The sequence below is a fragment of the Carlito syrichta genome, unplaced genomic scaffold (assembly GCF_000164805.1).
Source record: "Carlito syrichta isolate Samal-C Ts95f unplaced genomic scaffold, Tarsius_syrichta-2.0.1 Scaffold304229, whole genome shotgun sequence".
NCBI classification, from domain to species: Eukaryota; Metazoa; Chordata; class Mammalia; order Primates; family Tarsiidae; genus Carlito; species Carlito syrichta.
The window spans coordinates 402,400-415,952 of NW_007248325.1; the positions used below are offsets into that span (position 1 = coordinate 402,400).

The window sequence follows — 13,553 nt, forward strand, 5'->3', positions numbered from 1 at the left end:
CTGCACTCCAGTCTGGGTGACAGAGTGAGACTCCAACTCAAAAAAAAAAAAAAAGCCTATTATATGTAAGTTATTGTGTGAGCTCTTCCAAGATATAGTGGAAAGTCATGATTTTATTCTTTGACCAAATTCTCCTTACAACTCCAAATAACTGCAACTCTAGGTGTGAATCATCTGTTTCTTTTACAAACACATAGCATACTTATAAATTATTAACTCTCTGTGACAACCTTAAAATACAGGTTCTGTGCAGAAACTGAGGCACATTGTAAGCAGGATTCTATTGGAGACCATCATCCTAATTGAACTAACTCAGGAACAGAAAACCAAACCCTACATGTTCTTACTTATAAGTGGGAGTTAAACCAAGGATTTGCCAAGGCATAGAGAATGGGATAGTGGACACAGAAAGGAGGAGGGGAAAATGGGTGGAGGGAAGAAAAGTCACCCACGGGGTACAGTATCCACAAGTGGGGGTGGTGGGTACATTTAAAGCCTGGACTCCTTTGCCACTATACAATACAACCATGAAACCAAGATTCTAACCATGCAGTCTGTCTCCAAAGTCTGTGCTTCTAACTCCTGCATTTTGCTGCCTCTCCATTTAAAAACACTGTTCTTGAGAAGGCACTGACTCATTGTACATTTGGGGTTTTTTTTCTTTTTCTTTTAAACTTTACATTCCAAATGCACTCACTTGATCTGAATGGGAATTCTACATGGTATGGACATGAGTATCAAATGATAACAGTGACTTTTTTTGTTTGCTTCCAAGGATTATTGGGACTTTGCAGAACTCTGCAGAGTTTTCAGAAGCCTTTCACTGCCCTAAGAAATCATACATGAATCCTGAAAAGAAATGCCGGGTCTGGTGATCTTCGGAAGAAACTGCAGCTCTTGGCGAGACTTGCCAACATGACAGAAATGGGGAACTCTCAAGATGAGAGAAAATGGGCCCTAGGGGTCACTATAGTGACTTGGGGGTGACTAACAGAGATGAGTGCATCACAGTACAAATGAAATTATGTTATTCTGTAAGACTGTAGAGGGAGGAAGGGGGTCTGAAGTCTGTCAAGTCAGTCATTTCTCACTGTGTAAATAATGCTTAATTTCTAAAGAGAATATTATTGTCCGTTTCTGTTTCTCATGTGGGCTGCCAGTTTGATGTTGTCCCTAGAAAACAGTGTTAACCAACTGAGGTAGGCCGGGATTTCTCATCAAAAAGGGAAAGAAGACATTGAAAAATACAATCCGACCTCAAAAGCACAGTGGTGACATGATAGTTTAAAACACATCACCTAAATATTAGTTTTTACTTTTGTTTGCAACATTTACGCTCCTTCAAAACCCTTCCAAAGAATATTTATACACATTGAGGCCTTGGGGCTTATCTAGTTTTAAACTCATTTTGCCATGGATCAGTTATTCATTCTGTGATCATTTATTTTAAGCACTCTTGGGGCAAAAATGAATGTCTAAAACTGTTTTTTGTTGTACTTGCTTTGACTGATCTTGAGATTCTTTTTCTAAGCAATTTCTTGCTCTAGTCTCAAAACTTGGTCTTTTTAAGAGATTTATAGTAATGTATAAATAATAATTTTTATATTTAATTATTGACTACATTTATGACTAAGTAACTGTTATTATAGGCAATCATTAAATATTGAAGTTTTAGACCAAGATAAACAGTTGTCAACTAAGATCTGTAAAGTGATAAACAGATGAAAGTTTGAGACTTTTTACACTTATAAATCATATTGATGAAAAGCTTTAAACACAAACCTTGGGGTAAAAATTGCCATTGAAGAGTTGTCTAGGGATATACAGTAATTGTGGTTTACAAATTGGGCTTTCACAATAAAATTTGTCCCTGAGAGGGGCTCTGATAAAAGGGCAAAACTGCATCTATGTAGCTCTGCGTCTCCTATCTTTTCTGGTTTGTCATCTGATGGAAATATTTTGATAATAAATTAGAATTGTGAGCCCATTACTCACTAAGACTTTGTGCCAGCTGTCTAACATTAGAAACTGCATTTCTGAATAGAAATGGAAGGCCACTGATGAACCTGCTTCTAGAATTCTAAGTCACAGAGCGTTCTAGAAGGGAACTGTTTGCCCTTATTAAGAATTCATCTCTCTGTCTCTCTCTTTCTCTCTCTCTCTCTCTTTTGTGTGTGTGTGTGTGTGTGTGTGTGTGTGTGTGTGTGTGTGTGAGTGAGACAGGATCTTGTTCTGTAACCCAGATCATAGTTCACTGCGGCCCCAAATAGGAGTTGTTCTTCCTGCCTTAGCCCCCTGAGTAGCTGGGACTATAGGTGCGCACCACCACACTTGGCTAATTAAAAAAAATTTTAATAAGGGTAACCAAAAAAAACATTTATTTTATGTTTTTTGTAGAGACAAGGTCTCACTGTGTTGCCCTGGCTGGCCTTGAACTCCTGGGCTCAAGTGATTCTCCTGCCTCGGCCTCCCAGTCCTGGGTTTACAGGCATGAGTCACTGTGCCCAGTCAAAATTAATCTCTTGAGTTCTATATGTTTCTTTCTTTTCCTAATCTATTGACTAGTTTAGTTCATTTAATTACCTGATTAAGATTTTACAAAATAGGTACACGTCCAAAATCCTTATTTTTCCTAACAAAAGATGAACATGAGGGAATTTCTATCTAAATTACAGGTATTAGTTATCCCACCTGTTGAAAAATGCTCATTTGCCTTTTTAAAAACATTGTAGACATACTATAACATATATACAAAAATTGCATAAAGCTTAAGCACATTCTGCACTGATTGCGGATCTTTCCTTCTCGTTGCAGAATAATATTCTATTGTGCGACTCTACTACCGTTTATCTCTACTCTATTGCTGATGGTCACTTGAGAAGTTTCCAGTCTGGCATTTTTACAAGAGTACAACTGTGATTATACTTGCATATTATCATCCTTAAAATAAGGATAAAATCATCCTTTAAGTAAGCCTTTACTGGACTTACTTCCTTAAGTATTACTTCCTTGAGTAAAGTTATTATAAATATTGAAAACATGCTTTACTCTAACTGTAGATATCTTTACCCTTTATCTCCACTACCATTATCATGAATAATTTAAAGTATACTTATATTTGTATTTCCTTAAACGCAAAACCTAAGTGATATTTGTAATTGGAGTAATAGGAACGTCCAGCTCTAATAAAACAGCTCTCTGAGTTATTTCATTTCCATCCTGTCAGAGCAGATGACATGAAGAGTAACTAGTATAGATTACAAAAACACTCCCCACGCTAGCTCTTTAAAACATCAGACCTCTATCCCTATGGAGAAACAACTCTCCAACGCCTGGATTCCCTCTCTATATAAATATAAGATTTTCTCGGCCTAAGAGATAGATCAGAATAGCAATACCTCCCGATCCTTTGTATATCCAGACATCATTAATTGTACATAGTACTATTATGGAGTCACATGGAGCCTATGATCTCTCTCAAATGCTTCTAACCATTTGGAGTTGCCACATCAAATAAGATATTTCTCTAATCTCCCACAAATTCCACTATGGCTGAGTTCTAATCAAAGCAAGAAAGTTTAGAAACAGAGACACCAAGGGTTGGGAGCTGATGTATCTTAGGAGTGAGGATAGGAGGAAGCTTTTGGCAATACCCATTGGTAAAGAACCTCTGGACTGCTATGTTCAAGTAGATTCTAGGCAGTCAGTAGAATCCAGTGGATTCTAAGGTGGAAACGATGCTATCCTGGGAGAAAAGTTTTTCTAGTCCTATTCTGCTGCTACTGACAACAAGGTGACCTTGGGCATTTGCTGTATTATTTTGGGCATCTGCTCTTTCCACTTAAACAAAAGAGATTTAGGTTCCATCAATGGTTCTCAGCAAGAGGAATATGTGTCCAAAGCTGTCTTGTCCTTCATCTGTCCCCTAGTTGAGAACTAGTGGGCAAGATAATCTCAAAACTCCCATTTAAATACCTGAGTTTAACTGGACCACATGTTAATCCAGAGAACAAGGACCAGAGTTTTATCAAGTCTGGGCCTGTGCTGCTGTTAATATTAGGTGTTTAGATGGGCAAAATCTTGCTAATTTTTTCAAAAACATGTATCATCCTGTTGCCACAGATGGAGCACTTGAAGTAGAAGATATTTGTTACTTATGAAAGAAAATAAGACTCCACTCTGTCAAAAATAGATCATCAGAAATTTTGATCAGTTTCCAACCTCAAAAATTCAAAATAAAAAACTTTTTCATACTATTGCTTTGATGCCTAGTCAACTCTGTTCTAAACCCCCAACCCCTGTGTAAACTACCCCATTTATGTCTTGAAAATGTGAAGACTAAATGAAGCTTTTATCTTTGTAATGTTATACTTCCTGCTAACGTCAAACTGAATCCTTTAAAGATGAATTACATAAACTGCTTAACCAATAATTCCTTGTTTTTGCTACCCCGCCTTCCAAAGAGCGCCATAGTTTTCTGATTGGATTTATTTTCAAAAATTAAGTGAAATGGTTGCCAAATATTGTAGGGAGTCACAAGCATCATCAGATGACTTGGGCAGAAGCCAAAAGTGTCTATGCATTGTTCCTACGTTGAGGATCATTTTGGTGAGTCAAATGCAGAGAGGAGGCACATCTTACTGGTGTCAAAATGGCACATTTTTATTGCTTTCAAATCTTTTCTCAAACAATGCTTTCTTAATTTCAACTCCTTTATATTTTGCATTTCCTCAAAAACACTGAGAAACATTGCTGTCACTTTCAACCGTGTAGACAAAATGCTGTGCTTCTATTTTGTTTGACAAAAGAGGTCTCAGTTGTGTATGGAAAGACTGGCAGAAAACTAAGCGGGCTTTTGCCAGAAATAATGATTGGAAAGTGCAGAAAGACTGGAAAACCTAAAGTTTATGAAACATTTCCTTGTATTTCTGGAATTTCTGGTCAGAAACTAACAAGTTTTGCAGGTATCAGGCATATTAGCATTTTATTGTGCTCTTATAAACACACTCGGTAGCCTCTCCAATCTGATCACTTCAAATTACAATATATTCTTAAAATCTACTCTATATTCAGAAAGACACAAATGGGATTAAATACCTAGATTATCATTTACCTTGGTGTAAATCCCTCATGCGTGCTAAGAGTGTTCTATATGTTCTGAAATATGGCATCAAAGATGTAATGCTAAGATGTTCATGGCAGCTTTAAATACCAAAGAAATAAAGATGAAAAAATTTAAATAGCAGAAAATGCTTAGATTCATTACATGAAAATATAAAAACACAATATTGAATATGCTTTATCATTTCAACTATGTTAAAATATTATCATGGCCGAACTCAGTGGCTCATCCTGTAATCCCAGCACCTTGGGAGGCCGAGGCGAGTAGATTGCCTGAGCCTGCAGGTTCGAGACCAGCCCAGGCAACTTGGTGAGACCTCGTCTCTACAATAAATAAAAATTAGCCGGGCATGGTAGCTAGCACCTATAATTCTGGCTACTTGGAAGGGTGAGGCGGAAGGATTGCCAGAACCCAGCAGGTCGACAGTGGGGCGACAGTGAGACTCCAACTCTAAATAAATAAATAAATATATCATCACATAGAAAAATAGTTGGAAAACGATATGCTAACAATTTACCAGGACTGTCTCAGGTGGTAGTAGTGCCAGTAATTCTTGTTTTCTTTTTTCAGTGTTCTGCATTTTAGATTTTTCTGTAATGAAAAAAATGTTACTCTTAGAAGGTCATTTTCAAAATGTTATTTGGAAGGAAGAAGGAAGAGAGGGGAATGAGGGGGAAATTGACCCCAAAAGAAATATAATTTCCTTAAATTTAAGTTTTGTTAATTCGTTTAAGGTGCTATTCAGGTTGCCGTCTCAGACAACTTAGACCCAAAGGACCCAGTACAGCAGATATTGATCAGGAGTACGCTAGGGACAGGCCAGAGCTGTTTATGAGGTTACGTGGACACACACCGCTTAATTTAGAGTGGGGGAGGTTGGTGGACCTTCCTTTGACTGCTTAAAGCGGCTCTGAGGGAACAAAAGGTGCTCTAGAGGGGGCTTTGGTTTTCTTCCTAAACATACTAAAGGGTTGACTGATCCAGCCATACTCTCCCACTTGGTATTCCCCCCAAACAAAACTCTGGCATTTGCCAAACCCTAAAGTTAAGGATACATCCTGTGGCTGTGAAACAGAAGCCAGTAGATCCTGGGGTGATGAGACCAAGTACCTCCTCTGGTAGGCACCATGATTTACCTGCAAAAATGTAGAGACTGAATAGGGAGGAAACAGAGGGATACAGCTAATCCTACATGACTCACTGCTTATGCTTGTATATGCTTCTACTTGTTAAGACTTTAGTTGCCAGTGTGAAAATCAAACTCACGCTGATTCAGCCAAAACTCGAGTGTTTGTTGATCCACATGACCAAATGTGGGGGTTGGTGTGAGTAACTCGGCCTTCTTTCCATGTGTCTACTTTATTGTCACAGCCTGGATTTCTCCAAAAATAAAGCCATGAAGGTCAAAGAGTCTCCACTGTCTCCACTTCCTCCCCAGGGGAAGGGCAGATCTCTAATTGCAGTACACATTTGGCAAATCCTAGAAAAAAAACCAACTGGCTAGTTCTGGAAATATGCCCACCTGTGTGGAGAGTGCACTGGCAAGTGGGGAGGTTGTAGTAATTATGATCGTTGGTCTCCTATGGAGCCAAACAGGGCAATTCCCCAGAAGAAGAAAAGTATCATTTTTTTTTTTTTGAGTTGGAGTCTCACTCTGTCGCCCAGACTGGAGTGCAGTGGCCGCTCGACCTGCTGGACTCCGGCGATCCTTCCACCTCAGCCTTCCAAGTAGTTGGAACTACAGGCGCGCGCTACCACATCCGGCTAATTTTTGATTTATTGTAGAGATGAGGTCTCGCCAAGTTGCCCAGGCGGGTCTCGAACCCGCGGGCTCAGGCAGTCCACTCACCTCAGTCTCCCAAAGCACGGGATTACAGTCTGAGCCACCAAGTCCAGCTAGATTCATCTTTTAAATAGTTTTTCAGTCCTCACTTCCCTCTTTTCCTCTCCCCTTTAGGAGACTTCAGTGTCTGCTATTTTCATCTTTATGTCTGTGTGTACCCAGTGCTTCTCTCCCAAGATAGATTTCATATTTATGACAATGAATTCAGTAGGCCAGGCACAGTGGCTCACACCTGTAATCTCAGCAATTTGAGAGGCTGAGGAGGGAGGATCACTTGAGGCCAGGAGTTTAAGGCCAGCCTGGGCTACATAGTGAAACCTCACCTCTATTTAAAAAAACCAAAGAAATTAGCTGAGTGTGGTAGCATACACCTAGGGAGGCTGATGCAGGAGGATTGCCTAAGCCCAGGAGTTGGAGGCTACAGTGAGCCATGATCACGACTGCACTCCAGACTGGGCAACAGAGTGAGACCCTGACTCAATTGAAAAAAAAAAAAAAAAAGGAAGGAAGGAAGAAAAGAAATGAAGTAATTAATAAAGGAGGATTGGAAAGAAGAGCAATAATACTTATTATTTATTGTAGTCAGGCACATAATTTAGGTTGTTTGAAGTTTTTATTTAATATAACTAACCTGTGAGGTTAATGAAGTACCCTCATTTTACAGATGTTGAATTTAAGTTTCACAGAGGTTAACTGACTTGCCCAAATTCAAACAATTAGTAAAAGGGACCAAACCAAGTGATGTTGAAATCCAAAGTCTATGTAAATTTACTATCAAATCTCTCTACATCACTATAAAATGCATTTTGGTCTATCAAAAGCAAATCATTATTTATAGCTAACAATTCCCAAAACTATTTAAAGATGAATGAAAAACAATATATTTTTTAATTTACTACTTATATAAGTCTTTGTCATTTTTAAAAGAACATTCTTTTAGGCAATTATATCAAACATTGATTAAAAATCTGTTGTGTTCAAGGTACTACTATATTGGAAGCAAGCAATAAAAGCTAGAAAAGAAAAACTAGGTAAAGCAATATTTGTTGGCCAGCACTACACATCTCCATTACTCCCATTCACTTACTCATTGATCAAACATTGGGTGCCATTTGTATGGGCCCAATCTTAGGCCCATCAGAAGATAAAAATAAATGAAAACAGCTGGTCTTTTACTATAGTAGAAGCACAAACAATGTACACAAACATATTACACAGCTAAATGTATGATATGTCCAGAGATTTAGAGCAAACAAATTTGAAAATTCAGGGTCATTTCCTTTTCTAGCATGCCAAAGATATCCTGGAGGATGTAACATGTAAGTTGCATTTGACAGTACGGATGGGATTTTGACAATTAAAGAAGGACATAAGGGGATATTTTGACTTAAAGGTAATTCACCTACAAAATTAAGCAGTAAGAATGCCACAATGACTCTGAGGCAATGCTAATTCTGGAAGAACACAGCAAGAGGAACACACACACTCTTAGTGTGTTGACACAGTTATTCATTACTCACAGTTGCCTTTTTGACATGCCTTGTACCAAGAAAAGCTTTCCTTATTTATTCAAGCATCTTATGCTATTGCCAAAGTTTATTCATTATCATTCTACTTTGAAAGACATCTTGTGCGTTACTTGGCATTTACTAGTAGTCATATGATAAGGATAACATTTTGTCCTATTTCTGAAAATTTGAACTCTGCTTTTCTTTCAGCCCTGTTGCTAATTCAGTGCATTGAGCAAGCAATTCATTTCTCTGCATTTCTATTGCTTCAGAATTAGAATTATTGTTAGGATCAAGGTCTTCTCAAAACCAGAAGGCAGGCAGATGGAATGGTTTGCAAACCACACTCCTTGAGAATAGTGAGAGGTACCATAGTGCACAGAAACGAGAGCACAGTGTCATGAAACATTCTAAATCCAGAGAAAGCCAGGTAGATCCAGAAACATGCAAGGTCAAATCAAAGACCCGCCAAGTGTCTATATAGTAAGTGTTTAGCCTTAATTTCCTTCTCTACAAAATGATCGTAATTACTTGCACCTTTCAGGGAAGGCTACCAACAAATTGTGTTTTCAACTGTATTGAAATCGAATACCTTGATTGTTATCTGTAACTTTTCCCTGGCACTAATTAAGCTCTGTGGATCTTTAAAAATATGAGGGCTTTTGGTTAAAAGACCAGAATTTTGTTTTCTTTTTATCATGTTATCTTTCATGTTGCTCTGAGTCACTTGCTTGATCCTTTTTGAATCATTTTTCTCACTAGACACTCTTGAAACTGATGAGGTGCCAAAAGTGCAATCCTTTAAATAGTAAGGGATATCAAAAGTTAAAAGAACCAAAGCAAGAACATATGCAAAACAAAATTGAAATTTTGAGCAAGATGATAATTTGGGGAAAACAATTTGCAGCATTATGCCAGGTATCTTCACTTTGTTCAGAAAATGTCATTGGTTCGGAAACCTTGGGAAAGCTATTTAATGCCTTTGAAATTTAATTTGACCAGGCGTAATGTGCAAACATGTAAACATATTTTTGCTGTTCAGGAATGTAGTAGGCAGAATAATGGTTCCTCAAAGATGGTCATTTGCCACTTCCCCAAAACTATAAATATGAGGTGGGACCTCCCCAAAAAAACCTGGAATTACTTTTTGGAGGGTGGGTCCCTTATAGTACAGGCTTCCCCTGCTAGGTAAGTATTTTTGGAACCCATCAGCATCAATGTACCAGCTACTGTTGTTGTGAGAGGCTGCGTTGGCTTCAGTTAATTTTGGGGGGGGGAGATTATTTCCACATTTGCCCATTTCATGATGAGTGATTTACATGAACAACCTGCCCACACCATGCTGAATATTCAGCAGTTTTTGACCAAAAACAGCATAACCTCCATGCCCCACTTTTCCCATTCAGCCAATCTCGCCTTGAGTGACTTTTTTTTTTTTTTTTTTTTTTTTTTTGCTTCCTGGATGAAAAATCCTCAAAGGGAAACATTTTGCCGATGTGGAAGAGGTGAAACAAAAAACAGCAGAAGCACTAAAAGGCATCTAAATTGTTTGGAGCAGAGGGAAGAACATTTTGCTAGGTGTGTTTTTGCATCAAATGGAGAGTACTTTGAAGGTGACTGAAATTTAAACATGTAAGAGTCAATACACAACTTTTTATTTAAAAATTCAGGGGTTTTTTGGGTTTCCCCTAATATGTCAGGGTATTTGACAAAGGGGGATTGAAGATCGCAGATGGAATTAAGGTTGATAATTGGCTGAGTTTACGAGGATGAGGTTGCTAATCAGCTGATTTTAAGATGGTGAGAGTAGCCTGGGTTACCCAGGTGGACTCATTACAAGTTTCTTAAAAGTGGAAGAGGGAGGCAGAAAAGAAGGTCAGAGTAATGCAATGTGAGAAAGACTTGACCTGGCTTGCTGACTTTGAACATGGAGAAAGAGGTCACAGGCCAAGGAACGAAGGCAACCATTAGAGGCTAGAAAAACCAAGGGAACTGATTCTTTCCTAGACCTTCCAGAAAAGACCTCAGCCCTGCTGACACCTTTGTTTTGGTGTAGTGAGACCCACATCAGATTTCTGACCTACCGAAGTGTAAGATAATAAATTTTTGCTGTTTTGAGCCAGTAAATTCATAGGTATTTGTTATAGGAGTTCTAGGAACCACATAGTATAAGTAAATAGCCAGTGGGTAATAGTTCAGAATTATGTGAACGATTTGAAAATGATTCTAAGCTCAGATATTATCATCTAATGGTGAAATAAATGTGACCATAAGTATTTCATCAAAAAATATTTACCATTACTCACCTACCTGTTATTTGATGAGTGTAAGGATACAACATCAATTTGAGATAACTAGACAGAAGTTGGTATTATTCTAAACTAAAATTAGTACATTGGCCTTTATAAAATAAACATAATTCATCAAACAGAGGTTACATATTTGGCAATTAACAAGTCTTGTCTATCCCCCACCTTTCATCTCTGCATGTGAACTAATTAACCACTGAGAGGACCTTTCTCATATAAGCACTAATATGTAAGAAAAATATTTATGACTCTATCCACTAAAGCAGCTAAAATATAAATTGTTTAGGCCAAGCTTTGAGAAAATAGAAACCCAGGATCATGGAAATACTAATCATAAGGCAGCCTTCTGATTTTACTGCACTTGGCATGTTGAATTTTCTTGAAAGTTATTTACAAGGATTATTTTACCTTAGGCAAGCTAATAATGAATTGCTATGTTCTCAGGAAGCTCAGCTTTAAGGACCTTATCATTAAAAAGATATATCTTTTTTTTCTTTTCTTAATAAAGCTTTTTAACTACCAAAAAAGATATACTGCCTAAATGCTTAAACATTATAAATAAAGAAGGTTGGTCACGCTGGCAGGTGTGGGCTGTCCTTGGTAACAACAAAAAAAATTTTGCGGTCTTTAAATGTATGACACTTACAGGTTCCATATTTACATGGCTCAGGGCTTCTTCAATATTTATTGAGTTCTGTAGATTGCAAAATAAATGAATAAAACCTGACCCATGGTGTGCTGAAGCCAGCCTCAACAATTCATGAGTTGATTTTCAGGAATCTTGTGAGTTAGTTGATGTTATATTGTTAGCTTGAAACAAATTAGATTTGGTTGGTTTATTTTTCCCAGAAATCAGCTGTTCAGCATTAACCAGTACAACATGGTCCTGACCAACAGACATTTACAATCTGGGAAGTGAAACCAGGGTCATTATGTAAAGTCATGCACGATCTACGGGACTTCTTAATGTGTCTTAGATAGAGTAGACTTGGATATTTGTAACTTTTCCCACAGATGGCTATAATTTTCTTATTCTAACAGAATTCATATGTTATAACAATTTTCTAACAGATGAGAGGAAAGCACCATGAGGAAGGAGTGCCTTTTTCTTCTTCACACACTGGCAACTTGAGGGAGTTAACCTAAGTCAATGCTATAAACTGAATGTTTGTATCTTCTTTCCCCTGCCCCTCCCATTCATATGTTGAATCCTAATCCCTAATTAGATAGTACTAGAGGCCTTTGGAAGGTGATTATGTCAAGAGGATAGAACCTCTATGATTGGGGAATTAGTGTCCTTATAAAAGAGACCCCAACAGCCATCTATGAATCAGGAAGAGAGCCACCAGACACCAAATCTCCTAGTGCTTTGGACTTCCCAGCCTCTAGACCTATAAGAAATGTCTGTTGTTTCTAAGCCACTTAGTCTATAGTTTTCTTCAGGAGTATCCTGAACTGACTTAAGACAGTCAGAATAACTAGAATATGATATAGGATTTAATCATGATGGAAGTGATGGAGTTCAAGTGAGGAAATTATATCTACTTGCAAATATTTGCAAAGGTTTTAGGAAGATGTGTCATTGAGACAAATTTGAAAGATGGACAGATTTTTTTTTTCTTCCCAAGGGGAAATGATAGGATGGGGATTCCCAGAGAAGAATACAACCTGAGTCAAAATTGGCAGTTGGAGCAGTTCTTCAAAGAGCCAATTGGGTTGTCTCAAATTAATCAAAAGAAAATCTACTTCTCAAGGTAGTTAGGAGCCATAGTAGGGAGTGGTTTAGAATTCCAAACTAAGAAGTTTCAATTTTAGAAGTGCATTTGTAATTTTAAAGCCAGATTTTCTGCCAACATGAGGGTTGTGCTAACATGAATTTGGAGACCTAGTAAACAATACAAGGACAGAGTTCATGTCTGCTTTCCTCACCATTGTAACTTCAAGACTTGTTATAGCATGCAGCACATTTTAGCACTCTTTTTTTGTTTGGGGACTAAGAGCTAAGTTTATGCCACTGTTTTTGATCCGTCTACCACAAAACACACCTGTTAAAATATTTTCAACACACTTCAACCAAGCCAAACCCCAAAACCATTTTTCAGTCATTTTATAAATTGATTTTTATATCCTTTCCTCTGGTAGAAAAAAAAAATCTTGCCAAATTAAAATGTGAAGAAGCAAGATTAGTGATAAGCAGAACATAATAAGAATAGAAAATCATTGACAAAAGGTTAGTACACGGGAAATTTGCTTAATAGAGTTATTCTCATTCTGTCATAGAGCCATGAACCAGAAGCAGCAAAAGGTACTCTCATTGAGGCCAAGGCAGAACAAAAGAAAAAGTGGAGTTGAATGAAATGGGGATATTTTAGTGAAGAGGCCCATTTTATTTCAGGTTTGGGACTGCCTATTCCTCAATAAGAAAAGGTCCTTCCCTCTTCTGGACATCCCAGTAAATCAGTGACAGGCCAAGCATGGTGGGGCAGCAAGGGTTACTGACTTGGAGCCCTAACTGATAAGGCTTCAAACACTCAATGCAATAGATCAAGAGCATTAACTGTCATGTCCTATAAAAAAAAACAACAGAAGATAGGAGAGGCAGGAGAGATGGTAGAGAAAGTGTCACAGTCAATACCATCAAATAGTCTCCATCATTTTTTCTATTTTTTGATTTTTTTTTTTTTTTTTTTTTTGAGTCGGAGTCTCACTCTGTTGCCCAGGCTGGAATGCAGTGGCCTGCTCATGGTCACCGCAGCCTTGACCTGCAGGAC

The 13,553-nt window shown here is 37.9% G+C and overlaps 1 protein-coding gene across 1 annotated transcript in view; it reads left to right on the plus strand.

Moving 5' to 3' along the window:
* Positions 1–1,998, plus strand: part of MME (membrane metalloendopeptidase) — a 109,494-nt gene extending 107,496 nt beyond the window's left edge. Inside the window, exon 23 of the mRNA XM_008059514.2 lies at positions 776–1,998. Coding sequence (XP_008057705.1) covers positions 776–875 — 100 coding nt within the window. The 3' untranslated portion in view covers positions 876–1,998. The remainder of the gene's footprint in view (positions 1–775) is intronic.
* Positions 1,999–13,553: the final 11,555 nt, after the last annotated feature.